The following is a 27842-nucleotide window of genomic DNA, read 5'->3' as shown; positions in this document are numbered from 1 at the left end:
AAAACATACATCGGCACCGGCGCGGTTGAACTTCGCGGCGCGCCAACGTGTCGGCAATCGATAATCAAGCCACGTGATCTCCCGAACGTCGGCGACGGAGCACGAAGCTCCGTTTTATATCATCGCACCCGTGCCCTTCAAATGACACTACTTCGTTAGTAGCCGCGGTGGACGGAACTGGTTTTTTTGGTACGCGGTGAGTATCTCTTCCACTAGTTCCACTTGACGTGTATCCCCATTTTCTCTCTCTTCTCGCTCCCTGGGTGAATCCATCATCATCGTTCGTCGCTAATCGTTCGCCCGATCGTCATTTTTCCTGCCGGACGTGCGTACGTGCGACACACATAACCGTCAAATCGCGTCTGCCGTCCCGCGAGACGTATGTACGCCGCACCGGCCATTCTCGTGACGTCGCTCGGAGTCAGTAAAGTATCAAGTATCTCCCGTATAGTCGCGGAGACGATCCGGTTGTGTATTCCTGCGAGAGAGAGAAAAGCGCGGCGTGAGATCGAGGAGATGATGTAACAACCGGGCGGTGCGATACCTTTCCCGCGACCTTCGCGACGCTCGACGGAATCCCTTTGCCCGATGACGCGGATGGCGACCGTTAAACGGCCCTCGCGCGGTCAATATTACCGCTCGACGATTGCACGGCTGTACTAGCGTTCGATCACGATGTAGTGAGACGAGACTGCGATTTTACAGGATATTATTAGGTATTCGCAGCCCGATCTTATATTTGACATCGCCTTCAGGACGATCTTGAGAAGCTATTCGGTCGTTTTATTGAATTTAAGGTGATTTTGAGTAATAAGATCGGATTATGAATACCGCCCTTAGTTGACCTTAGCTCACCTTAGCTCATAAAGTTAATTTGGAAATTAATCGTCATGCGTATCACGTGTAATTACTGTATCATCGATTTTACATTTGGATTAATGACCCCTCCGCTTATTAAATCCAGCTATTCTCGTACTTTACCTTCAATCATGTATTTAATCAATTATTTATACTTTAAGTATTTGAAGGGTACGAAAACAATGTTTTAGTTGTTTTTTTTAATATAAATAAGTGTATAATAAACCGCGATTTTGCGTTTTGGCGAGTTGCTGTAAAGAAACGAGTTTCTGAACTAACATTTATGAGAGAAAAACCGGTTCGTCTTTGATTGTATGAATAAGTACAAAATCGTCATAATTTCGTCTTTCAAATACAAATAATTGCTCAAATAATTGTTAAAAAATTAGTTATAAAAATAGCTCGCGCTTCTGTCAGAACAAATTCGATTGCGCAAAGTTATAGATATCGTAACACTTAAATAAAAAGTTATTCTGTCCGCGTTAAATACCGCGAGTATCGCTAAATTAAATTAATCAGGACTCGAAGTCGCCGGAAGTCCGATAGTCCGAATAGATTTTTCTCCCGATTCGGATCACGTTAGATGATACGCGGTTGCATCGCGATATTCGCGATGCGCTGCGATTGACGTCAGTTTTATGGAGCCGCCGATTTGATAATCCCACTGATCCCACTCACGCGAGGTCACGATCATTCTCATGGACACCGGGATGTCGAAGAACTTGGACACACCCGGGGGGGCCCCCCCCTTTGACCTTGCCTGACCTACAAGATTCCCCGGCGGTGCCCAATCAGAGCGATCGTGTCGCCGAGGCGTGTGCCAAAATTGTCGCCACCGCAGCTTCGAAGACAAATTCAAGACTAATTGTAAATAACGTTTACGTCGCGCTCGAAATTACGTAAGCGGCCGCGAAATCTCCCCGATATAGTTCCGCTGCATTTATAATCCCCATTGTATTTTTAGCAAATAAATGTATGAGAAAGATTTTTCAGTTTATCCATCGCTGACAGATCTTAACAGCACAATGTACTAATTAAATTAATAAAACAAAACTGTCTGATACGGTGAAGAAGAATTGAGTAGTTTTTGATTATGCCTATGTGATGAATATCAATTATCGTTTACGCGATATTTATGAGCATCCTTGAAACGCGATTGATATTCTGAAAATAGCGGGGAAGCAGCGAATGATGGATCATCATGCGTCGCACATCTATTTATACTTTAACCTAACGTCCAATAATTCGCTACTGGAATTTGTTGATTAACGATGAGACTCGTTCTCACGCACCTGTTTCACATGGCCATGCCAGTCTCCCTGGCCGCGGTCGCGCGGAAAACGCGTGGCCGTAGCGCAACGTCTTGTAACGCTTTTGTCCGATTTTCCAGTTGCAAACAAGACGACGACATGAGCAAAATCGGAATTAACGGATTTGGCCGTATCGGCCGTCTCGTGCTGAGGGCTTCCCTGGAGCGCGGTGGTCAGGTATGTTGAAAGTAGAGCTGCGATCCGCAAGTCGGTCGAGCCGCGCTCGCTTTACTAATCCGAGTTCTCTGTCAAACCAGGTCGTCGCCATCAATGACCCTTTCATCGGTCTCGATTACATGGTCTACATGTTCAAGTATGACTCCACCCACGGTAAGTTCAAGGGAGAAGTCAAGGTCGAGGGCAGCAATCTCGTCGTAAACGGAAACAAGATTGCCGTCTTCGCCGAGCGCGATCCGAAGGCGATCCCGTGGGGGAAAGCCGGCGCGGAGTACGTCGTCGAGTCGACCGGCGTGTTCACGACCATCGAAAAGGCATCTGTACGTGAAATTCGACCAAAAGTCGTTTATTTCATTAGAATCCTCGTTTACACCTATGAGTTCAATGTTCTTCGGTGCATTTGCAGGCTCACTTGGAAGGCGGCGCCAAGAAAGTCATCATCTCCGCCCCGTCGGCTGACGCGCCGATGTTCGTCGTCGGTGTAAACTTGGAAGCTTACGATCCGAGCTTCAAGATCGTCTCCAACGCCTCGTGCACCACCAACTGCTTAGCACCTCTCGCCAAGGTGGTCCACGACAACTTTGAGATCGTCGAGGGCCTCATGACAACCGTACACGCGATCACGGCCACCCAGAAGACCGTCGACGGGCCTTCCGGCAAGGTGTGTACGATACTGTAGCTGTTTATCAAGAGAAATCATTCGAGATTGTCGTTATGTAACATCATTTATCGTGTTTTTCCGGTAACAGCTGTGGCGTGACGGCCGTGGTGCAGCACAGAATATTATCCCCGCTGCAACTGGAGCGGCCAAGGCAGTTGGCAAGGTCATTCCCGCCCTCAACGGGAAGCTTACTGGCATGGCTTTCCGCGTACCCGTGCACAATGTGTCCGTGGTCGACTTGACGGTTCGACTTGCCAAGCCTGCCTCTTACGACGCTATTAAAGCCAAAGTGAAGGAGGCTGCTGACGGTCCTCTGAAGGGTATCCTGGGCTACACCGAAGATGACGTTGTCTCGTCTGATTTCATCGGCGACAATCACTCCAGCATCTTCGACGCCAAGGCTGGCATCCCTCTAAACGACAACTTCGTGAAACTGATCTCGTGGTACGACAACGAGTTCGGTTACTCCAGCCGAGTTATCGACTTGATCAAATTCATGCAGAGCAAAGACAACTAAATGGTCTTCAGAAGTCGATTGTTTATTCGTGTCCTTCTAGCTCCGGTCTCGCCATATCGCGAAGTCACTGTATGGAGCATATCATTGTGAAAAAAGCTGCTGTAAGAAACACTATGTATTAATCGGCATCATTATTAATTTCTAGCAGAGATCTATACTCGGAGTATAAAACCAAAGAATGCTAGCATACATTCTTTCTCGCACAGTCAATAGAATTATAGATAAAGCGACGTCTCTTCGTCGCTGATTGAAATACAAAATAAGACAGGCTCTAGTGTTCGTATCTAAAAATCTATATATTTACCTTGTTACTATTAGAGTCAGTGAAACAGACATGTAAATGTGCGTATTGTAACTTTACATGTTATACAGTAGAGCCTGTGTAATCGCAAAGTACGCATTACGTAAAATCAGACATGTGTGACAATAGAATTATAGCTCAAGTCTGTTGTACTAAATTTATTATCGAGCGCAATTTTATTTATCGAATTTCGTCACAGCGCATCACCATGTGTACGGAGGTTTTATTATGTAGAATTGCAATTGCAGTACTAAACTTTCATCATTCATTCATTCATTCATATTCAAGAGATGTTACAAGTATTTGTAATTTTTTTCTTGTACGTGATTAACATTATTCTTCCATTCACACAATGATATCAATAAAAATTGTTATGAAACTAAGTAGTTTCTTTATTCGTATTTGACAGACACTTCTGTATATGTATTCTACATCATTACATTTTTTTTACAGGACTGCAGATAATAAATCAGATAATTCTGACATAAGTATTAATTTCATATAATTTTTACACAATATCTATAATTACAAAAAAATCTTTGTCGTATGACTCGTTGATTTTCAAAGCTTTTACCTCTAAGTAGTCTCGTGATATTTGACAAGACAATACTGTCGATTACTGACGACAATATGTACTTCAAAATTTCGCGTTATGGCACAAAGAGTTATTAACAACGATCGCTCGGCAAATTTATTTATCCGCTATCTGTAGGAAAAATAAAAGTTGGAAAATATGATGAAGGTCTTAACGTTAATTACGAATCAATATATATTTGATTGGATAGAAATGGCGATTTATATAAATAAAGCGCTGAGACTTATATAGAGCTGAGCCACGGAAACTGAATTTACAAAGAAAAAAGAAAATTTGAAAATTTATTTAAATGATTTTTTTTTTTATTAATAAGGCAATCCTATGTCCGTTGAGTAATCGCTACTATTAGAAATATCTGCGAAACTAGTTGAAAAGAATGTCAGTTGTATTGATTCTTGATTTTTATTGTAGATGTGTGGCTTTGATAGATCTATATTCTTCTCAGGCCTCAAATAGTTTCCACCAACTACAGCAACTATTTCTTAAAATCTACAATATTAGGAATCGATATAACCATCTCAAAGAATTGATACATCAAAATCGACGTACTCAACGTGAATTGATTCTGAGCCTAATACATCTATATAAATTTATTTTTGAAGTATTCTGTTCCTGCAGATTCCACTTTTCTCTCGTATATCTTTCTTCAAAATGTAACAGATATTTTATAGGTACGCTTGTTATCACGGAATAAAATATAACGTCATAACAGTCCTGATTATTCCATTTCTCCGTTGACGCCCCATCTTCTTGTCAAGTTTTATAGTCATACGAAAATATAATTAGATTTTGTTGCAAACAATAAATAATACTTATTTGTTTTTACAATACAACTAATTCAAAATAGATATTATGATTCTGTTTGCGGCAAAGTGTTCTTTAGAAGAGATTCATTAATAGACAGAGGGGAATATGAAATATCTTATATAATTCTCATAAAGTTAACAAAGCACAGAAATCACAATCAGAAGTTTCAAATATCTGTACTGAAATAGAATAACAATGTGACAGATGCACTTGTATGCGCAGTGTGTGCTTATATTATAGAAATGCATATAAATTCGAGACGATGAAAAGGGAAGTTCTTATGCAAAAACATAACATACAAAGTCAGTAAATCACAGGGAATTCGATAACGTAGGCTTTAAACCTGAGTGATTGTTTTAAACACTTTTACATATAAACGTGAACAATAGCTCATAAACTTGACAAAAGCAAATTCGCAAACATTTGTTATATATCGATAAAGATCATAATCAGCTTTGTATATACATGATTCATAATTTATGTCAGACGACATATACACTCTTCTTTCAATCTCAAGTATAAAATATCTATGTAATATTTTTTTTTTGTAAATTGCGTCCCCTGCCGCATCTGTCTGTCTACATTGATCGTTATGAATGTGGATGAATACTTCGTTGGAAAAGAGGAGTTCTAGACTAGCATAACGTATTAAATACATGTGTTTACAATGATTTGAGGACACATAATACCTCGTATCTTCGAACGAATGAATGATAGCGAATAGTAATCACATCAAGTCAAGAGCAAGAGTTTTGCACGCAAATTTATACGTTCTTGGAGCGCGCTAGCCAGTTCACGTGTCAGTTCTTCGCAAACTAAGCGTAATTCCGCATTCTTTTCCCTTAATTCTTGTAAAGTTAATTTCTTCTCCTCTTCCGCTTCATTTTTACTTTCTTCTTCGCCGCCGTCTCGTTCTGTCAAAATTAATTATTAAGCATAATTACGAAAGTAAAGGTATGAGCAAAAAAATAGTTTGAGCATCTGCTTTAGAAGTATCTCTAATAATTTAAAAGAGAAATCAAGTATTTCTGCTTATGAATGTATCATTAACTGCATAAAATGATGAAAATTATGCTAAAAAACAAATTGTAAATACAAATACAGAGAAAATGCTGAATGTTGAGAAATTAAATGAGATAACTTCTTACTTGGACTCGGTTTCCTATAAATATGAAATGCTCCGCAGACACCAGTGAATTGTTGAGATTGTGGTACCGTATTTTCTACAGATGGTACCGTATTCTCAGGCAATTCACTCTTGGGAGAAAAGTGAGAGAAGTCAGCGACAAAAGCTTGACTTTCGCTTAACGTTCTCTGTCCCTCACCCTCACTTCTTTGGCCGACCAATTTGCGAGGCGAAGTCTGCAGCACAAAAACGGATCATTAAATCCCTGTCTTAAAAAACGTTTGTAAAAAGTTATAAATTCCGTTGTAATATCTTTTACAAGGTATACAGAATAAAAAGCATTCCTTTTAAAAAGGCACAAGAGAATTTTATCGTATACGACGAAACTTACAATTCCTGGCGAGATTCTAGGTGGTACAAGCGGCGGTGCCCCAAGAAAAATTTGACCATTTTTTCCTGTAAGAATACGCAAGTTTATAGCATAAGACATAAGATTTCAGTTTCGTAACTGCAGTATTGTATCGTGGAGTATCGGTAGAGCGACGTATACCTAATTTATTAAGATCAAGACTAGAACTGCGCGCGTGTGTTCTATAAGGTCTGGGTGGTGGTGGTGGCGGTGGTTCCTTCTTAGGAGTCACGATAACGGCGTCTTCGGGAGCCGCGGGCGGTTTCTTCGCGAGGGGTCGTTGCACCAACGACGCCGCAGAATGTTGGAGATCGTCATCCCCCAAAGTTGTGCAGCTGCTACTGCTGCCGTTGGCGCCCGAAGCGAGAATCGCCGCTTCAGGCGTCAAGCGCAACGGCACCGGATGCAGGATCTTCGGGTCGCGTTCGACGGCTGACTTCTGGAAATCGAAATTCACCAGCTGCAGCCCCGGGCTGGTGACCGAGGAGCTGCTCGCCCCGGTCGGCGAGTCTACGAACTTTGTCCACTCGCGATTCTTCTCGCGGACGTTCGCGGAGTTCGGCGGCGATTTTTGAGCGGTCGTCGCCGATGGGACTTGCGGCGGCGCGGCAGCTGTCGCTGTTTGCATAACTAACGGGATCGACAAGGACGGAGGTAAAACGTCGGGCAGAGGCACGTGGTTCCTCCTCAGCACGACGAGATGCATAGCCACGTAGAATTCTTGTAAACTGAGCGCCCCGTCTCTCGTGACGTCCGCGAGCTGCCAGATGCGTCGTAACTCGGAAACAGGAAGCCGCGACTTTTCGAAGAACGTTCTGGCCACCGGCCCGGCCAGAAGGCCCTCCGGATCCGACTGCAACTGTGCGAATTGCGCGGCGTAATAATCACGCTGCTCGTCGCTGATAATCCACACTTCTTCCGGCGGGAAACCTGAGCCGTCACCTTCCCCGTCACCGTCGTCGCTACTGTGACGCTCCGAGCTCTCCTCCTCGGTCCCCAACAGCTGTCTCTGCTCTTCGGAAACCAATAAGCCCTGCCAACCTCCGGAAACGGAGTCCAGGATCGTCTCACCGCCCAGCATACCGTCGTTTCTCTCCTGAGTCATGCTGTTCGTCGGCGTGGGAGAATCTGTGCTACCGCCAGTCTCGCGCGGAGATTCTGCCTCGCTCTCGCTCTCGGTAGTGCTCTCGGGAGGATGATGTCTACCTTTTGCTCCTCTAGTTATGTCCGGACTCCTTCTGCCTTCCTCGTCACCAGACGTCGGCCACGTAAATCTCGGCAAGGTAATAACATCCAAAGACGCAGTTATCATGTCTCTGGAGACTTCCAAACCAGCCTGGTGGCCTGCGATGAGTTTCAACACTGCATAAAATTGCTTCTTGCCCAGATGCGTGCTGCCCTTGGTTCCCATGCATACGTCCAATATCTACAAGCAAGAAAATAATAATGTATGTCCATATGTAACCGAGTTTCTATGAAATACTTCATCTGCATCTTCTTTTCTCCAAAATACATGACAACTGTCAATCTACCTGGCAACAATAACAATCTGCTTTCCGCTAAAAGTAACACACGCTGCAAGGAACATGAGAATCCTCGCAAATAGCTTATAGAGTATAGATCGTTGCAAGAAAGGCAAGAAGAAGTGTGACTCTTATATATTCCCCGCTGACGAATTAATCGGTTCACCTGCCACGACATAACCTCCACAAACGGACCCTGACGTCTCGTCCGTCCCGTCTGCGCGTATGTCACCTCGGCGTGAGAATCTCACCAAATACCGAGATAAATTTTATCACAATGCATTCCCCGACGGGAGGAAAATGTCAAAACGTCAGGTCGCGCTTTCCCCTGCCATCGAGGGCTCACCTTCATCGTGACATCCCGCGGCAGGTTGGCCGAGCGCAACAGCTCGGCGACTTTGATCACGGGCACGCTGTCACTGTCCGCGTTCTCGCAGCAGTAGATGAATATGTCGCCGTAGTAGCGGTGCTCGGTCGCGGTCAGATGCAGACTCGCTATCGTCAGCAGGTCCCAGTCCATCTTGACGGTCGGCGCGTCCGCGCGCAGCCGAGACTGCCGAGACTGCCGAGAGCGATGCCTCGCGTCCGGCTCGTCCCCGGGCCCCCCCGGGGTAGTCCGAGCCTCGCTGTTCGCGTCTCGGAGCGCGGCTCTCCTTCTCCCGCAATGCTCACTGATGATCACTCACGAATCCACTTCACGCTCTGCTTGCCCCGCTTCACGGCGCGGCCGCGCTCCGTGGCGGTCGCATCTCTCTCGCGGCTATCCGCGAGACCGCGAGAAAAACGTCGTTCGCTACCTGCAGCCTGCAACCCCGTGGTCCCGTACGCGCGATTATCGCTATCTCCGGCCTCCGACTAGTCCGGCTGGCTGGCCGACTGGCGCGATATTTGACATTACTATATAATCCGTGTCGGCTAACTCGCCCCGCCAGAAGTGTTGACCTCTGAACGGTGGTGCGTGCGTGGTAGCTTCGTATTTATGATACACTGGCTCCAGTTCTGATGCATTTATGATACATTAGTTTCAGCTTCGTATTTATGACATGTACTTCAGCTCCATATTTATAATATATGTTATAAGCTTCAGCTCCGTATTTATAATATACAGATATTATAAAAATTTCAACTCCGTATTATTTATATTTTATATTATAAGCTTCGGCTCCATATATCTGTGTCATCAGCTTCATCATGAGCTTCATTATTTCAGTCTCGAGTACGTGTCAAACTTCATAACGTGAAATCTATATCTGTACCTTAGTTAGAGGCAAAGAATCGTGTATCTTTAGTTTTTGTCAGAACGAAGTTAATTTATACTTGTTCTAATATATCAGGAGCTTTAATTATTGTATAATGATAAAGGGTCTTATGGTAATTATTATACTAGTTCCTAAGATATAATGTTTAGAAAATGTCGTATTGGAAATTTTCTCTAAATTTATAATAGTGGGAGATTCTTTGCCTCTAAGGTACATATATAACAATTTCAATGCCTTTTGCATTTATTTTACTTACGCACTAAGCTGCTAAGACTTAGAACGAAACAGCAATATTTAGACTGGTCAGCGTAATATATTTCATGATTCATATCACTCTGATCTAACGATACCTCAACACGAGCATCGAAGTTGAAAGATCGAAATGTTTCATAAGTAATAGCCGTAACAATGAACATGGAAATTACATTATATCGTCGATACTTCGCTATCATGTACTACTTTCTTTTTTTCGTACAGAAATAAGTTCGATATTGTCCGATGATCGTTCGCATTTAATACAGTTTTTCTTTCTTCGCTAAGATATCGTTATGAAATTAGGATTGTTGTCGGCAGAACACACGCGTGCACTTTTCATAGTTAATAAAATCGTCCGGCATCCTGTCCTCTCGAGGGACGGAAAAGTTCAACGAGTTTGGTTTACGAGCCATCGGACAGCGATACCGATCTTCGAGAACGGAAAAAAAAGAAAACACCTACGACATCATTAACCGTACGAAATGGCTCGTGACTAGAAGAAGTTATTACACACAATGCCCTGTAAAGAACGTTAGTTTCGCTAATTAGTTTCGTTGCAATAGTTCGATTTGGAGTTTTCATTTCGACGAGAAGTTAACGGTCAGTGGAGTGAAGAATCCTCCACGATAATCGACGAAGAAACACTTTTCTTCGTGCTATCGCAGCGTCCCGCGATCGATTTCTGTCCAGATGTCTTAAGTCGCAGCTGGGTCGATGAATCTTCTCTCGGACTGCCGGTAATATTGTCAAAGTCCAAATTGCCGAAATGTTCCTCGAGTAAGTCTTCCAATTTCTTCGAGAGCACCTCAATCTTTCTCGTTCGTTCATCGTCGTGCTGCGAAAGAACATAAATTTTCGGAGACTCTAATTGAAATCTACGCGAACCGAGAGAAATTCGCCTTTCGAAACTAAATTCCTACTTTTTAAAAGTAGACGTTAAGATATTGGATCCGATCTTTGGTTTTGAAGATTAAGATGCAATTTTACGCAGCGATTTATAGTACTTTATTTCTATCGCGCGATTTTTACGATAATAAAGAAGATAAATAAAATATATAAGAAAAAAGTTTTTGCTGCGAACCTGATAATATAATCTCGCGTTGTTAATAATGCGACGGAAATCTTTTACAGCGTGTTCGACTTTATGATAAATCCGGTTCTTCAACTTGTACTCGACGATCTCGAGAAACATCGGACTCTTAACGATCTTGCAATAATCTTCCATCTGAAAAGCGAAAAGAATATTTTCAATATACATTCTGTATTTTTATTTCCTCTGTTCTATTTATTTCTTTTTTTTTAACTGACTATTAAAGTGGATGAAGACTGGCCATTCTTATTGTCGGACGAGAGTGGATACTTTAAGACCTTCGCCTCGCCCATCTGCCAGATAGTTCGATGAATCGTCTCCAACTTGTTAAATGTCAGAGGGCTGAGATTCTGTTTCCTCTTGGAGCTGCACCACACCGACCAGCCACGATCGCCCGATTTGCTGGCGCGCTTGCCTTCCAAGTGTTCCGAATCCTTCTTCCTGCCGTGATTCGTTTTTGTGATAGCTGACGATTTCGTTATGTTGTTCGACTTGACATCGCCGACTTTCGCGCACGCTCCTTCCTCCAATTGGAGATCGTTGCTCTCCGCATTTCTCGCTGTTTTCTTGTCGGCCGATTTTCGCGATTTGTGTAGAAGCTGGTAGGATTGCACGGGGTCTTTCCTCTGGCACTTGCGGCCAGGAATTGGTATTACAGTGGTCACCGGTGAATTGGTCGCGCACGATGACTTGACCGGCTCTTTCTTCTCCAGGTGTAGGTTGCTCGTTTTCATAGATCTTCGTACCGTTTCAGAGTACGTGGCTCTTCCGACGTGATTTTCCAATTCTTTTGTCGGCGTTTCGTCCTTGTTCGCGAAGGAATTAGATACGTGTTCGCGAGAAAAGATCGCTGGGTACTCGCTGTTGATGATCGTCGCACGAGTCTTTGTATCTGCAGGTGACGTTACATCCGCGGTCGACGACGATGCGAGCTGCTCCGGTTTTACGTCAACGATTTCCGAGCTGTTCGAAGACTCCGAGCTTCGTCGATCGACATCGTCCTCACGTCGCTTCTGCTTGCCGACGATACTCGCGTTATTGAGAGTCCTGATCAGCCAGGAATCCGTTTTCACGTTGGTCTTGATATCAAGAGCTGTTGAACATGCTTTTTAGAAAAGGATATTGTTTTGCTTATTACTAGGTACCACCTGCAAAAAGATCGCGAGATATTTTTTAATTATTTTCGATAAATACACGCGTGAAATCCTCGCGAAAAAGTTATTTCAATCTAACGCTTTTACTGTTTACTTCATTACCGTTCTAATAAAATTGATCAGTTCTTTATAAAAAGTATATAATAAAATATGTATCTTATAAAGTTCTTTACCATTCACATCCTCGCGCGACTGGGATACCGATATTACGCTCGCGCTAGGCGATAATCTGCACGTGGACCCCGAGTCATCCTCCGAGGCTTCATACGAAGACGCACAGTCAACATTATCATGCTTCATTGATTTCGGATCGCTCTGCTGCGACGTCATTGCTAAGACTTCAACATTTTCTTCATTCTTATCCTCCCTCTTGCCGCTCCCGTCGTTGCACTCGATGTTTTTGGACGTATCGCTGCAATCCTTTATGTTGAGGGCCTCGAGAAGTATCTCGGCTGAGGCGCATGCCGCTTTCCAGGTGACGTCCTGACGCGCGTCCAGCGATAGAGATTCCGTGCGCTTCAGGATCCTAGGTGAGTTCTCGAGGCTGAACAGAGGCACGGGCAACTGCGAAGCTGGCGGGAACGAGGTCTTTATCAGCGTGGTGTTACTGATGTTAGTGAACAAGGCTGGCGCGCTCGCGTGAGATAGAGGCGTCGACGATGCTGGTATCGTAACACCTTTCCCGTTGTTACCGCACACGCTGCGATGACTGCTCGCGTGTGCGTTGCGAGACGTCGCGTTGTTGCTCGATCGACGATGATTGGGTCTTCTCTGGTGTCTCTTTTTCGGCACGTTGTAGCTGCCCGGTTTCATGTATATCCGCACGTCTTCGGAGCTATCATATTCCTCGGGCGATTGTTGCACATGGACACGACTGCCGATAAAGCCGGCGGCGGCCCAGGGGGTGCTCTGGATATTCGGCAGATTCTGCAACGCCCGGAACTGTCGATTCGTGTCGATCTGCGGTTGCTTGGCCATGACCATCGAGTACTTGGGTGTCTCCTGAACGAACAATCGCGGCGTCGAGTTCTCGTTTGTCCTCGGCTCCTCGAAGGTTGACGCGGCCGACGCTGGAGGCTGCGCGTTTCGCATACTGGCGAACCAGGCCGACAAATTGGCCGCCATTTCCTCGGACTCCTTGTCGAATGTCCGCGGCTCGATTTGACTGAGCAGGGTCATCTTGTTCCTGGGTACAGCCGGGAGTTCTAGTTGATCCGTTTGCGATCTGCCGACGTAAACTGGATTGACATTCGCGCTTCTAACTCCGTAAATCTGTTCGGAGTTCCTGCCGCATCTCGAATTGATATCGGTACCGGGATAAGGCCCTGAAAGAGGATAACTGACACCGTACGTTGGGATTCCCGGATTGGATGCGGGATACGCAGAGTCCGGGTGATTGGACAAAGGAACCGTGAAGGATAGACAGTTCCGCGCGTATAATCCACTGTAACTCATAGGAGCTACAGCGTTCATCGCTGGATGCTGCAGCCGTATTGACTCGGTGTTATCGAGCACCGTCGTAAGCTTGTCTTCCGGTGTGTAATCGTGTCTTCTGTCCTTCGTTGCGTCTGCACTGCTTTCCATCACTTTGCTCCTCAGCTGACAGAATTCGGCGTTCAACGATTTCTGAGTGACATCATTCTTCCTGGATGATGATGCGTCTTTTGTGCGAAGCTTATGACTTGCCAGACCGCCGATGTCGGTGTGACACACAGAAACGTTCGGCACGGATTTTGTGGCGTTAATCGCGGACGACAAATTCTCGGTGATTGTCCACTTGCTCCGCAATTTGCTCTCCTTCGGATTCAACGATTGCTGTTCCTGCTGATAGTTGGAGTTGTATTGAAAATTACGCAGACCGCTTGTCAGTAGTGACGTCGACGTCGCGCCGCGTGGTTTCTCCAGCGAAGAGGATGTTGCAATCGCATTTTGTTGAGAAAAAGAATTCGAAGACAACGGGACGAAAAGATCGTAGGTTGTGTAAAGCGACACGTCGCCTGGAAACGACGACGTCACGTTGCGTTTCTGACCCGTCTCTTTGTTTTCGCCGAACTTCTGGAACGTTCGTACTATTTGCTTCAGTAATTCGCACGTGCTTTCTTCCCACGTCTGGAAGTGCGCGATTAACTCGGGATCTAATCTGTCCAGTAAATTGGGAAAATGTTGTTTGTTCAGGTAGTTGTCGAGGCTCAGCCAACCGTTGCTGATGCGCAGAAGGGCATTTATGAGATCGTCGGCGAAGACTCGATCCCCCGCAAAGACCGGGATGCAAGTCGAGGATTTCGTGATTGCCATCCTGGTGGCGGACGACAGGCACGTTAACCAACACCGTTTGGAGTCCGTTTGCGAGTCGTCGGAATCGAGAACAATCTCAGCCTGGGTGCATCCCCAGTGAGCTGTCTTCCGGATCAGTTCTGGATACTGCGATCTATCGGCGCACGGACTGTCCGTTTGGACGCCTATCGACGTTCCGTTCTCGTACTCGAAGCAAAAATCGGCGAACCAGCTCGCTTTGTTGTCGCCCGCTCCATTGAACAACGTCGTGGAATCAGTCTTGTTACCGGGCTTCGATTCCTCCTTGCCTAAATCGTTCGAAGATGTGGTGTTGCACAGAGCGGAGACCATCTTCTCGGCCTCGATGGTGAAGTCAAAGCTGGTCGAGGACTCGTCGGAGTAATGCTCCTCGTCCGTCTTTGCAACGACAGAGAGAGATTTCTGCAAAGCGCACTCGGCAGACTCGAGGCTCCTGTTATTTCCCGCGACAGTCTGCGCGTCGCTTTTGGAGAACTCAATCTGAGAGGGCCAGCCATTCTCGCTTTGACCGGTTGGAACGACTTGGGACTCGCGGGCGTTCGATATCTTGTCCGCGTTATGCTTGAACGGCGCGAAATCTAACGTGGACGAAGGCTTGTCTCCTCGCGGTGGTGCGAGGACTACACCGACGGGCGGATTCGAAAAGAACGGAGAGGACTGCACCGTTACTGGGAATTGATTGTTGTTGAAGCTAGCTAGGTTGGAATAAGGATTGAGGCTGGCAAGTGAGAAAGACGAGTTCGCGTTGACGGTTTGCAGACTGCAGGTGTTTGTGGCCGAGATATTGTAGAAGGAACTTGGCAATGGATGCTGTTGCTGTTGCTGCTGTTGTTGTTGCTGTTGCTGAATGTTCGGTCGGTCTTGGATGAGGCAGAGGGCCTGCACATCCGGCGGCTTGAAGTTGAAAGGCTGCGGTAACAGATGCGTCACTCCGGGATTGTTACTGTAATGTTCGCTGTGCAATGGTCCAGCATGGGTGAACGTGGATGAAGCTACTAAGAAGGATGTGGTCGATGGAGGGATTGGTGCAACGCTGGTGGACGGTTGGTCAAAGAGTACCACGGGTTTTGGGTTATACGAGAGGCGCTGTTGCTGTTGCTGCTGTTGATAGTATTGCTGACCGCGGGACGGCTTGTTCTTGGTGTGCCATCGATTATTCTTACCTACATCCGCGCGGAATATTATTTTAATTGTCATTCTTATTTTATATAACTACGTTCTAGATTTATGTAACTACAATCGTTAATCTTTTTGTGTTACTTTCAACACTGTTTCATCACTGAAAGACTGTCTTATGAAACAGAATCAAGAAGAAAAATGGAGAAAGGAAGGAAAGAACTGTGATTTACAAAATATTAATTTGAATTAAAATCTATCTTTCAGACCTTGGAGATGTAAATGGGCGGAATTCGGTGAAACAACGTGAGACTGAACGTTCGGATAAACGCACGAAGGATGAAGCGCTGTTCCACACGGTTGGAGAGTCACCATTGGGTTACTGACGGGAGCATACAGAATTTGCTGTTGCTGCTGCTGCTGATGATGATGATAAACGGACGACGTTGTCGATGGGCTTGAAATCGGGGATGACTTGAGATGATGTACGGACGATCGATTTGATCGCGCGGCCGCCGGGCGCATGATCCGTTTGATCCTTGGATAAAAACTAAATCCTCCACAATCTTCGAATCGACGTTAACAGCTTCTATTAGACGACATAATCTATCATTGTCGTATTATCGGTACCGCAACGTTATTGTCCGAGATATTTAACGTCGCGTATCATTCAATCTTAGATGCAATTGGTTACGTCCTTCGCGTTCAAACGTCAAATTATATCGCTTTATTATATTAACTTCGCCTTGATGCTCTGCTATATTTAACTTCGTGAGAATATAATTATTTACTTGACTAAGGCCATAACGTCGCTGTGATAATATATATTGCAACCAAAATGCATCACATTAAATGTAATAAAGTTAAGAGATAACGTTAATTAAAAAATCCTTATACATATTTTTTTGAACTCATAGTGATAGTCGTTTATCTAACTGAGATGAACATAGCCGCTGTACCAGCTGTTGATTGAAGTTCATTTAATTTTTTATTGCGAAGAATTTTACGCATTTATAAAAAAACCAATAGTTTTATTTCGCAATGTTTTAAATAAGCAAGTAGTTAATACGCAAAATAATACTGCCTCTGGATAGTATTATTTCATGGTAATATCGATCCTCGGTAACAATAACATATACTGCGAAATATATCAGATAATTTTATTACAGCCGAAACAATTTTTATTATTTAAAAAAGAGAAATCGTAACATGAATCAGTATGTTATAATTAATATTAATATTGTTTTATTATTACCATAAACAGCAGAATGCTCATGCATGTATAATGTATTTTGCAAGAAAAGTACAGAACAGGTTAACAGATGGCTCTTGCAGGTAAATTTCAACTCTAAACCTCTACAATTGTATAAATCGAAAACTGAGCAAAAAAAGTCACATAAATGCTATTTTGCGTAAAGATTGCAGGAAAAATAGAAATTTAAAAATTTGCATATGTATATTTATATAAAAATATAATAAATTTATTTTTAGAAAGTAACATATATGTATATTACTATATAGCATATATAAAAACTGTAAGGTAGAAATTTTTTTTATTAAATAAATTATAGAAGTTGAATTTTGGTATTAATTTAGAGATTTATTCTTGGCTTCTTTCCCGCTTCTTCGACATCTACCTCCGGTTCTCCCGCAAATTCCACCGTAAACACCGTTTTGCCCGATATTCGTTTTTCTGAAATAAATAAAACGATAAATTCCTTTTCATTCAGTCTCGTATAAAATGAGCTTAATTATAATAACTTACTCGCTTTTAAAAGAAAAAATTGACATTCATTTAATATAACTGCTTTGGCTCTATCTCGTCGCAAACCTAATACAGATCCACTATGCATCGTGATAAGACTTGAATAATTAACTTCGCCAATATTTCACACAGAATTCCGTGATATTATACATTATATCAAAGGATACAGATTTATGATATCATATGGACTCCTGATTAAATTCCTGTTGTTTGCACCACTGGATATGATTACATTCTGCAACATACAAATAGACTGTCTTGACATATCAATAAAATAAGCACATTTAAAATTATTTACCACAGCAACGATAAAACTAACTTACAATAAAAATCTAATATACGTATCTACATAATACACATATATTACATACATACCATGCTTATGCGACACGTTTGTAGCTGATAAGAATGATGAAGAGTTGCTACGCGTGTTTCTTGTCTCAAAAGATCTGCGTATTGTATCTCGAAATACAGATCTCTTGCTATTGCCTGCCGATATACTTTTCGATTTATTCTTATGCCAGAAATTTCTGGCTTTATCGTGATGAGATCCGTTTTTATTTGTGAACAAGCAAACTAAAAAAATAAATAAATAAACCAGAGGTAATATAGTGTGAATTGATATAATGTAAATTCAATATGAAAATATTGAAGATGCAATTTAAAAAGTAAATATGTGCACCAACCTCTAATATATCTTGCTTGGTTGGGACGAGAGCATATATATCATATTTTTTCAAATTTGCACATTGTGCCTGTAATGGAACTATATTCAATACAATATCATTACTTCAATATAGATGAACCTTCTATTTTGAAAAATTCATGTAACTATACAGCTTCTATTATGAATATTGCGTAATCAATAGTTTCATAACACTCGTTTTTGATACATATATTATAGAAATGTACTGTAATATATTAATATCCCGCTTAAACTAAATATTTCAAAACTCGAGTTACTCTGCTTTCAAAATAAATGGTTTAAATACAAATTTTATAATAATAAAACTGCACCAATGTGTGCGCCTTTGCAGCACTTGAACAAATAAATGTTAGCCTGTTAAGTATACACAGTTTTCCTTTCCATTTCTCATTTAGTTTTGAAACGTCAATTGGATCTGGCACTACACTTGTTACCAGTTTGTCTTGCTTCTTTTTCTTATCGTTATCCATGGCACTCTCATTTACAGTTTGATTTAACGCCACTGTTCCATAACCCACTAATACGAAAATAAATCCACAAGATAATGAAAACACTGATTGATTTATTCGTACTATCGTTTACTCTCACAATTAACTTACTTTCATATAACCTTAATAAAATATTATTTAAATTATCCGCCCCTCCGTCCGGTACATTTACACACAAGTCAAAAAATCCTTCATTTGATTTGAAATTTTCCATTTTTATAACGTCTATCAATATAATTGCAAATTATATCGCAAATAATATCGGCTAAAACAAGCGTGGTGAATAGAAGAAAATTGGATATCGTAATAAATAAGGACACCAATGCTATGAGGAATTTCTGTATTGAAATACAAGAAATTCAGTGAGCATATTTTATAGAAGTATTCATAGAACGCTACACGTGGTGCACAAAGTATTCATAAAACGCTACACGTGGTGCCTACTGCCTTACAAAGGCTTTATTGCTTTATTGCTGCGTCACAGATTTCTAAGTATATCAAAGCAATCAATATCGGTTAATAATCCAACACAACAAACTAAAGAAAACCACTAAATATGATAATTTCTCATTATTACGGAGACCACGCTAGATCGCCGTATACAGCTAACGAAACAGCTGGAGGACTTCCGCCATATTGCTGAGTCACCAAGGTTCATGCGCCGACTGAATGCTGAATAAACGCGCGGGATTTAGAATTCGTCGTAGTTTCAAACAGGAAACATATTCCACGTATGGAAGTTCCCTTAAAAGAAAAAGCCTGACTATAAAATAAATTTATGTACGAAAGTAAAATCCGACGAGAAGGATTATGGGATAGAACCGACGGCGAAGTTATGTGAGATAAAGCTATTAAGATGTTACTCGACAATGCAGATCGGAGTGACGCGACCGGGATTAATCATCGCGTATGATTGATTTGACGGAACTATCTTTTATTCACAACGCTCCGGACGACTGTTAATCGGGAATTGTATCGTTAGCCGTATCTAGAGATGCGTGCCTTGAGAAGAGGATGGGAGTCTTTGTTTCGTCATGTGAATTCTTAATTGCCGAAATACGTATCACCTTCGCCATCATATCTTCGATCGAAGGATGCGCCGTTTTTGAATGGCAGAATAATTATGCACGTGTACTTGAACTCATTACGAGAACTATATAAAGACCGAGTTCATATTCCGTGATTCAATATAATCTGAAGTGACTTTGTTGGCTGGAGCTACCAAATTAGACTTGATCATGGTACTCAAGTTAGGACTCGTCATAATGATCACCCTCGCAAGTTGCGTAGTACGTATTAGATTTTCTTCGTAGCGCAAAGATGCTAAAAATTTTGCAAGGAAACGCACAAATTCGTTATTAATGTCAAATAATTTGGCAATTAAACTGGGAGAATTAAAATTCCGTCAAAATATAAAATTTGTGCTCAGAATCAAACAAAAACAAGGTTTCATTGCTTAACTTTTTCCGATATCGATTTAAAAAAAAAAGGAAAACGAATTAATTAAATCTTGTTATAGTTTACACTTCAAAGATATGCCTCGATATTCTTTTTAAAGAAACATTCGATTTTTTGGAATTAAAGAATCTATTCCTAAATTTCATTCCGAAAGCACGAGAGCTATAGTTATAGATATATATTTATAGGCGCACAAGGGATATTCGTATGTGCGTCCCAACAAGCAGCTGTCTTACGACCGGGGATACGGTTACGAGGGCCCGCGCGATCAATGGTCGAATGACGACGGGATCCCCGGGATAGCCGGGAAAGATTATCCGATCTTCCACCAAGTTCCGTGGACGCGATTCGTATGCGAATGGAGATATCCGGGCTATTACGCCGACCCTGAGGCCGACTGCCAGGCGTATCATATCTGCCAACGCGGCGGCCGTAAGGACTCGTTCCTTTGTCCGAACGGCACGTTATTCAATCAGGAGAGACTGGTCTGCACGTGGTGGTACACCGTGGATTGCTCCCGCGCGCAAAGTTTCTACTCCATTAACGAGGCGGTTGCAAAAGCAATGGAGGAAGCTGATAGGTGAGCACGCATTACGTAACGAATTGTTCAAAATACATACTGTTATACCGTGTGCGTCCATACCTCATTCGCATGCGATTACATAATCGGCATCTGCTTATCTCCCGCGGTTTGAGCGCCGAAAAAAAAAATCCGTTGCAGTAACATTTCTTTTTATGTTTCCGCTGAATTATCTCATAATAAAATGAAGCGATAAATAAGTCACGCGTGCTGTTAATTATAATAGACACGCTACTTTCATTCGCACAGGAAAGCAATCTCGGACTCCCCCACTTTCAGTTTCCACCGCGGTTTAAGTATCTAAAAATTATACGACAGATGTAATATCGATACGTAAACATCGTACTGACCTAACGCTGATGTAAACTTTATATCTGAATGCATTAGAAATTTTACTTTCTCCGTGCATAAGATAACGTTTGCTTTGAACATTTATTTGAAATTTTTATATGCCTTATATTTAATTTATATTTATCAATTTTTTTAAACTTTATACTTTGTATTATTACAAGTACTACTCTAATCGTTATTCATTCTTTTATAAAGACGCATCAGAATAGGTGAACAGAAGCTATCCTGGAATTATCAGCGTGAATGTAACGAGGACAGATATTGGAATAAGAATTGGCAGAGTGAACGACGAGGGTGGAACAGAGACAGCGCTTCAATTCGTCATAACCATGATTTGGGTTTCCCTAAACGACTTCCCAATGAAACACCTGCGCGTCCTAAGTTTTCCGTTAAATCTTTGCCGAAGCATCGACCAACGGTTTACCTACCTGTGTGATTTGTAACTGCAGATCGAACAACGTTACACATGCCATTCATATAATTTTTTAAACATTTTATGTAAACATTATTAATAAATTGTCCTATTGAAGTAAATAATGTGACATATGACTCCGGCTCTTCGCTATTTTCGAGAGAATTTTTATCATTAAGTCACGCGATACATTCGATCGGGATATTTCAGAGAAGCATAATTCTTTTTATTTATTATCTTTTAGCAGAAAACGCAATTATTTCGGAAATTACGTTTTAATACTTAAAGAAATTATTATAGAGTGTAAAGAAAGAGAGAAGAGAGTAACAGTCTAAATAATAGAACTGCGCAATCACAAAACTTCAGCAGGATACTGTTTAAAGAGGTTTCCTTAGCATTCTGTTGCCTCAGTTAACAGACTTAGAATCGTGCCTCGCTTGTAAGTCATGCTCTTCATATTTATTTCATGTAATCAGAGAGAGAGAGAGAGAGAGAGAGAGAGAGAGTCATACGTACAAAATATAATTATATTTTAAAGTAATTGCGACCGATTAGTGGAGCATGAAAATTAATAATCGTCTAAAATGTTTTTTTTTTTAATAGAATAAACTGTTCCGTGTGCAAATAAATTATTTTAAGGAAAGGGATTGTCACTCTTTTAATCTATCAATTACCGAATATAAAATACATGTACAAAAAAGAAATACAAAATACAAAAAATGAGATTCGGAAGATGCTACAGCAATTCCGTAAAAACTAACGAGCTGATAAAATTAATATTGAGTGCTGAGCTTCCCGTCTTAGATTTCTCCTTGTTCGGCTAAATGGATTTCTCTCCAACACGAAGCGATCTATCTAATCCCCTCGTACTTTTGCAGCCGAGCTACGTTCAAGACAACTTCGGCTTATAATATCACGATTTATGGACGAAGGAAGGGCTCTCGTCATCGATAAACGTGCGATGAATAAGCGATGGCGCAAACGCAGACACGGCTGTGGCGCATCTCTACGTCGTCTTTGATATTTCCCGGATTCTGAGAAAAAGGGGGTGAACGCTGAGAGATCCGCGAGGTGGGCGTTTAGATCTTCTGAATCTATATCTGTCCACCGCATCTCGCGTCGGTCGGGTCGGTCCCCGAGCGCCGATTCCACCGTCACGATGCGATCGTTCGCGCGAAGGTCAGTCGTGATTCGCGAGGATGGGCGCGCGCGTCTCCATGCCTTAATATTCTCACGGATCGCGATCTGAATGCTCCTATTCATAGCTCTTGAACAGATGTAGACGTGGAACGGACGTGCGTCAATTATGACACGCCGTACACGAGTCAATTCGCGTACGTGTCAATATGCAAAGCGATCGCTGAAGAACGTCAATCAGAAAGAAGGGTTTCAACGACCTTGATTAAATTTCTCGTTCCTGCGTACGGGAAATTGCGTACTAAGTGCTCGTTACCCGATCGGAAAGTAGTTTGAAAAATCTCTCATTAGAGAATAGCGAAATACGCAAAGGATATTTGCACTACGCGTATATAAGAGAACTTATAATAGCGGCTAATTTTTTTAACGTATAGCCGCTAAAGATGGTTCTTATTTGCGCAAACTTGTGTGAAGCAATATCAGCTTCTAAAGTTGTGAAATGTAAAATAAGCTAACAATAGCTAGGGGCTTCATTGAAGAGTCTTGATTGTTACTATAGAAATGCTGTTTCTTATTTATGGCTTGTCGTAATAATTAACTAAAGTAGTTAATAACGTAGTAAAATATAAGGAAATAATGATAAAAATATATATATAATGTATCTATACAACACTCCGGATCTACTTTGTAGAAAATAAAGGTTTAAAGAAAAATCATTATTTCTTTATTTCTGAAGCTTTATCTTCCATATAGCAGAAATTATTCCTATAAGTTCACCAATTATCACATACTTCAAATATCTCAATCCTCTTCCTTGTTGTTATTACGAAGTTCAATCAACAGCTAATTATTACTACACATAATAATCCGGCAAACATCGTCGGATAAATGATGATCGGTATAAAAAAAAATTATAAAAAGAATAAAGCGCACAAGAGAAAGAGAGAGAGAGAGAGAGAAAGAGAGAGATGACAAGGTCGACTTGTCTTTCTTTCCGAATGATCTGTCATCACTGATGTAATGCAATTGTTGTAAGGGAAACGATTGCTGATAATCCTTCTCTCGCTTTGTTTGCCCTGATTTTCATAAAGTTTAACGTATTCGCAACATGGATATATAATTCAAATACATTTACTGTCGAACTTTTCTCACGCGATTATGTTGTAATCATAATTCTTTCAAGCATTAATGTGATCGATTTGTTGCAGTACATGACTTCGAGATTATGTAACGTAGATCATTACCCTGTTTTTTTTTTATTAACAAAAATTATTTGCCGATGGGACAAAATGACTTAACCGTTTCTTCTCACTTGGGAGATCCCGGCGGATCGTGAGACAATTGTCGATGTTATACATAACACAATAAGTGTGGATTCCGGGCATGTTTTGCGAGGGAACCAAGTGCGGCGCGGAAAGTGCGATTGAAGTCTCGCGCTCGTGAGAACAAATTTGATGTAATTATCGCGGAAGCATTGCGCCGCCTTGAAAGAACGTTATATGGAAATTGTACTAATCGTATTTATAGATTTCTTCCCCCGCATTTACAATATCACTTCAAACTAGATCAAGTGACAAGTTTGAAATCATAATTGTATGTATTTTTAATTCTTTATTTTATTAGTTAAATAATATACATTGAAAACGAGTATTTAAAGTAATGTCTAAGGATTTCTCGTTATTTAAATAGACTATTTTAAGAATCTTTTTCTTATTTTGGTTCTAAAATTAAACGTACACTTTGAAATGTTGCAGATTGTAATATTATTGTTGATATTATTGTCAGATATGCGCTTTATTCGTGGAAATAATTTGAAAAATATCATGATTAATTTTCATGTATTCATACATTCATCGCAATGTGAGAACTTATTCGTCATAGTGGCGAGTGACGAATGCATTGGATACTGCTATTATAATCGTAATCAGTTTTTTTTTCTTCCATAACGTTATTTCTATGTTTATTCTAATTGCCACGGGCTTTATGAAGAAATTCTTAAAGTATTCATAAAATAGATGAATTCTGATACAGCCAATCGTTAGACTTCATTAACGATTAGTTCTAGAGGAATGGATGATTCTGCAATGCGTAAACGATTATCGCAATCGTATTAAATCGCTGATGGATTTCAGCAGAAACGCTAATACGATTATAGTCGGGGCCTTTCTATATAGGACGCTAGGATATATTGGACATTGATGAATATCGCAAGCTTTACCAACTCGACCGTCTTATGAAGATGAATATAATGCACTCCGCAATTTTTTTCGAGTTTTAAAATTTATTTCTTCTATACGTCCGAAGCAGAATCGCTGTTGCTTGATAGATTTTCATTATTTAAGATCTAGTAGTGATTGGAAGTAAGATTATTATTAAATATACATGTATGTATATTTAATCTAAATTAATTTATAAATCTTCAATGTACCGAGAATCTTTAGAGCTACGAGTGAGATGCAATGTTCGATGCAACTAAACTTGTTTTTGCATGGCACGTAGTTAGGATATTGAGGGACGGAAGGAGCGAGGAGATACTCGCCTCGGGGGCTCATGTCTAGTACCCTCGAGGTTTTGCAAACTGAAATCTCGTCCGTCCATCTATAAGATAACTTAGCAAATAGTTGTATCGATGCCATTCTCGCCCCGGGACTCGTCTCTGTAATTGCCGCTGGAGACTTTGTGCCAACGTGTATGCACGTGGTCGCGAATGTGGATGGCATCATGCCGCATGCGACGGGATTAAGCCTTATTAAGCGGAAATCGTGCGTTATAGGCATTACGCGGTAATCGCGATGCGCGTTGCGCGCGAAGCGAGAAGTCGATATCGGCGCCCGCTTTTGTCCCATATTGGCGTTGAGTTACGCGCCGACTGCCTTTATACTTTATACCGCCCACGCAATGCAATAACTCGCACTTCTACGGTGAAAGCACCGTAGAGGAGAACGTGCGAAGACACGTCGTGTCACTACGTACGTCCGATAATGATTGTGCGATGACACGGACCGATTATGAGTCCGAAACGGGGCGAGAGAAGAATGCTGTCAAAGAACGAATGGAATCGCTCGTTCTTTGACAGCGACAGAGCGCTGCGTCATCGTAGTGATTTTCATACGTAAAATTATACCGTAAGTAAATCCTCTAAAGATTCGTCAAAGAGACAATCAATCGAGAGAGGATTGAGCAAGCCAGAAAACTTATTCAAAAGAAAGTTGCTGTTTATGAGGCAATTTGTTGAATAAAATGTCGAAAAAAAAAGAAAAATTATTTGTTTTAAAAAATTGATTGGAAAAAATATCAATAACATTTTTAGTTAATAATATTAATAATGTTAATATAAATTAAAAAATTTAAGACTTGTTTATTTAGATCTTCTTTTTGTGTCATATATGACAGAGGAACTTGGCACATCACGCACAGGGTACTCTAAGCTGCTTTTGTCATTAAATTTGACTTGCTCTTCTCTGTTAAACGACAAAATCAATACGATTTAGACCCAGTTTCACCAACGCCGATTAACTGTAACCTTCGATTAAACTCACTCTTCGTCTCTTTCTAACTGTCCCCCTTAGAAAGAGACGAAGAGTGAGTTTAATCGAAGGTTAGAGTTAATCGACGTTGGTGAAACTGGCCCTTATTCTACTACCCTTCTAATCATTCCAGATAGCCTCGGCATCTCAATTGGAAAAAAAAGCAAGAGACGTTTCAAAAGCATTTGTGTGCTCCTCTGTACCTTCTTCATATCGAAGGGTATTATTTTCTACAGCTTTCCGATATCATGCATTATTTATTAGGAATCACTTCTCTTTGATCTCAGGCGAAGGTTCGGTGCTAGAAACAACAGTACCATAAATTTACAAACGCAATTGCTTCACAATCTTATGGGAAAATTCTTTAAAGAAGAACTACAAATTTATATATTTTGTAAGAATTATGTATATATATTAATAAAAATAATGAATTATTAAAATGTTTTTCGTATTTATATCTCTTTAATAATAAATATTTCAAAATATTTGAAGATAAATATATATTTTTTATATGTCTATAATCTTCTATGAAATAAAATAAATCTTATTTGATTTTCTAAGGATTAATTAATTGTTAGATTATATATAAGTAATAATTTATTATAATTTTGCCCCAAATATAGAAACATTTGTTAGAATTAAAAAGAAGATATTTTTATTAATAATTCATTTGCTTGTTCCGTTCATTTGTATTTCAATTGCTAATGAAAAGTTATGTAAATTCTGCTCGTATACTTTAATAAGCAGAGGGTAATCGCGGCAGTAACATGGTCTTTTCTATTTAAATACAAATAGATCGAGATACAGAGACAATCTTCGCGATCTTCCTTCTTTAAAGAGATCCTCACCGTCGACTAGAGCAGCGCGAAATACGCGGCACTCTAGTAGACGTTACTCTACTTGCAGTATTTCACTTTCACTAACCCCGGCCTCCCACGAGCTGCTCATCTCCGCGAGATTCCCCGTCAGGACCCCCCCCCTCTCTCTGAAGAAGGCCTCCTTCGGCCCCGCAGCGGGTCACTTACGTCGTGAGGTCGTTTCATGGATAGCGCACTGCTTATGGATAGTAATGGGCCCGCGCTAGATCCGTTCCCGCTATTTCGGGCCCAACCTGTCGATATTTACTTTAGGTAATCACCCGGGGTCAAAGAGATCCAGATTCCTCACCTCTCTATCCGACACGCTTACTTTTAAACGTGGTTCCTGCTTTATTTATTAGATGGATATCACATATGTCATATTATATAAAATACATCTTGTATTAAATATTTAATAAATACTTCACCTATAATTATTAAAATATAAATTATTATTAAAATTCATACAAAAAGTATTTATGATTGTTTATTATATTTACATGTTTATATACAAAATATCTCTTATTCTCTTAAAATGATTATTATTATTATCGTAAAAATTATCTGAATAAACTATATTATAATTGCAACATGAGTTATAGGTATCTCTTGAAGTTTGACGAACAAGAGGTGAGTCAGTGCGGAAGCAATGGCCTCGTCTCACCTACGATTTTCAGAAGTACAGCCTCGCGCGAAAGGATCCATCCCATCGCTATCCGCGGTTTCGCGTGCTTCCCCACCTTGCATCCCGAGGAACAGAGGAAAAAAGGGGGCTCGATCTGGAGGAGGTCGAAGGATGAGCGCCGGGGCTCATCCCTGGTGGGGGCGTATCAGCACTCGGGGTGCTATCCAAGGATATATATGCCGATGAAGTTACTTCCACCATCAGTCACTGTCTTGACTTACCTCAGCACTGCGGTGTGTTTTGTACGGATCGGTTGGGTGAGTCCACGACACCACTTCATCCCCCTAATGGCCACGATCGCGCTTTTGTTCGCTCCACGACTCTGCGAGTTCTCACGTCTGTCGCACGGATCCCTTTTTCGTTTTCCGACCAAGTGTTCGCCCCGAGAACTGAGTTCGTTTATTA

At 41.3% G+C, this 27842-nt stretch overlaps 5 protein-coding genes across 7 annotated transcripts; 2 read left to right on the top strand and 3 right to left on the bottom strand.

The window, feature by feature from the left end:
• Positions 1 to 78: 78 nt before the first annotated feature.
• LOC139774932 (glyceraldehyde-3-phosphate dehydrogenase 2) lies at positions 79 to 4207 on the top strand. The gene is made up of 5 exons (XM_071710489.1): positions 79 to 196; positions 2249 to 2345; positions 2426 to 2665; positions 2752 to 3006; positions 3095 to 4207. Exons 2-5 carry the CDS (start codon positions 2268 to 2270, stop codon positions 3521 to 3523), a joined length of 1002 nt encoding a protein of 333 aa, XP_071566590.1. The 5' UTR covers positions 79 to 196; positions 2249 to 2267; the 3' UTR covers positions 3524 to 4207.
• Positions 4193 to 9169, bottom strand: Reps (RALBP1 associated Eps domain containing). Of its 2 annotated transcripts, none has more exons than XM_071710467.1 (5): positions 8631 to 9169; positions 6903 to 8187; positions 6744 to 6808; positions 6375 to 6588; positions 4193 to 6140 (listed from the first exon to the last, which is right to left on the bottom strand). In XM_071710467.1, the coding sequence occupies exons 1-5, from the start codon at positions 8802 to 8804 to the stop codon at positions 5959 to 5961; spliced, it is 1920 nt and encodes a 639-aa protein (XP_071566568.1). In that variant the 5' UTR covers positions 8805 to 9169; the 3' UTR covers positions 4193 to 5958. The 2 variants fall into 2 exon arrangements, with proteins under 2 accessions (XP_071566568.1, XP_071566578.1); XM_071710477.1 differs by lacking the exon at positions 8631 to 9169 and adding an exon at positions 8294 to 8536.
• A 768-nt stretch (positions 9170 to 9937) lies between these two features.
• On the bottom strand, positions 9938 to 16105 carry LOC139772688 (uncharacterized). Its single transcript, XM_071706569.1, has 5 exons — positions 15741 to 16105; positions 12216 to 15518; positions 11107 to 11981; positions 10880 to 11023; positions 9938 to 10633 (listed from the first exon to the last, which is right to left on the bottom strand). Exons 1-5 carry the CDS (start codon positions 15994 to 15996, stop codon positions 10400 to 10402), a joined length of 4812 nt encoding a protein of 1603 aa, XP_071562670.1. The 5' UTR covers positions 15997 to 16105; the 3' UTR covers positions 9938 to 10399.
• An 821-nt stretch (positions 16106 to 16926) lies between these two features.
• Rpp30 (ribonuclease P protein subunit Rpp30) lies at positions 16927 to 19024 on the bottom strand. Of its 2 annotated transcripts, XM_071710443.1 has the most exons (8): positions 18883 to 19024; positions 18542 to 18695; positions 18254 to 18459; positions 17923 to 17991; positions 17612 to 17812; positions 17404 to 17471; positions 17237 to 17316; positions 16927 to 17164 (listed from the first exon to the last, which is right to left on the bottom strand). In XM_071710443.1, exons 2-8 carry the CDS (start codon positions 18642 to 18644, stop codon positions 17064 to 17066), a joined length of 828 nt encoding a protein of 275 aa, XP_071566544.1. In that variant the 5' UTR covers positions 18645 to 18695; positions 18883 to 19024; the 3' UTR covers positions 16927 to 17063. The 2 variants fall into 2 exon arrangements, with proteins under 2 accessions (XP_071566544.1, XP_071566537.1); XM_071710436.1 differs by having other exon boundaries at positions 18542 to 19024.
• A 7-nt stretch (positions 19025 to 19031) lies between these two features.
• Positions 19032 to 21437, top strand: LOC139774913 (uncharacterized). Its single transcript, XM_071710454.1, has 3 exons — positions 19032 to 19719; positions 20077 to 20468; positions 21015 to 21437. The coding sequence occupies exons 1-3, from the start codon at positions 19669 to 19671 to the stop codon at positions 21253 to 21255; spliced, it is 684 nt and encodes a 227-aa protein (XP_071566555.1). The 5' UTR covers positions 19032 to 19668; the 3' UTR covers positions 21256 to 21437.
• Positions 21438 to 27842: the final 6405 nt, after the last annotated feature.

Source organism: Temnothorax nylanderi, unplaced genomic scaffold (assembly GCF_030848795.1).
Source record: "Temnothorax nylanderi isolate EJ_2023f unplaced genomic scaffold, tnyl_v1.0 TNYL_tig0004_pilon, whole genome shotgun sequence".
NCBI lineage: Eukaryota > Metazoa > Arthropoda > Insecta > Hymenoptera > Formicidae > Temnothorax > Temnothorax nylanderi.
This window is presented reverse-complemented; position numbering and strand designations above follow the sequence as displayed.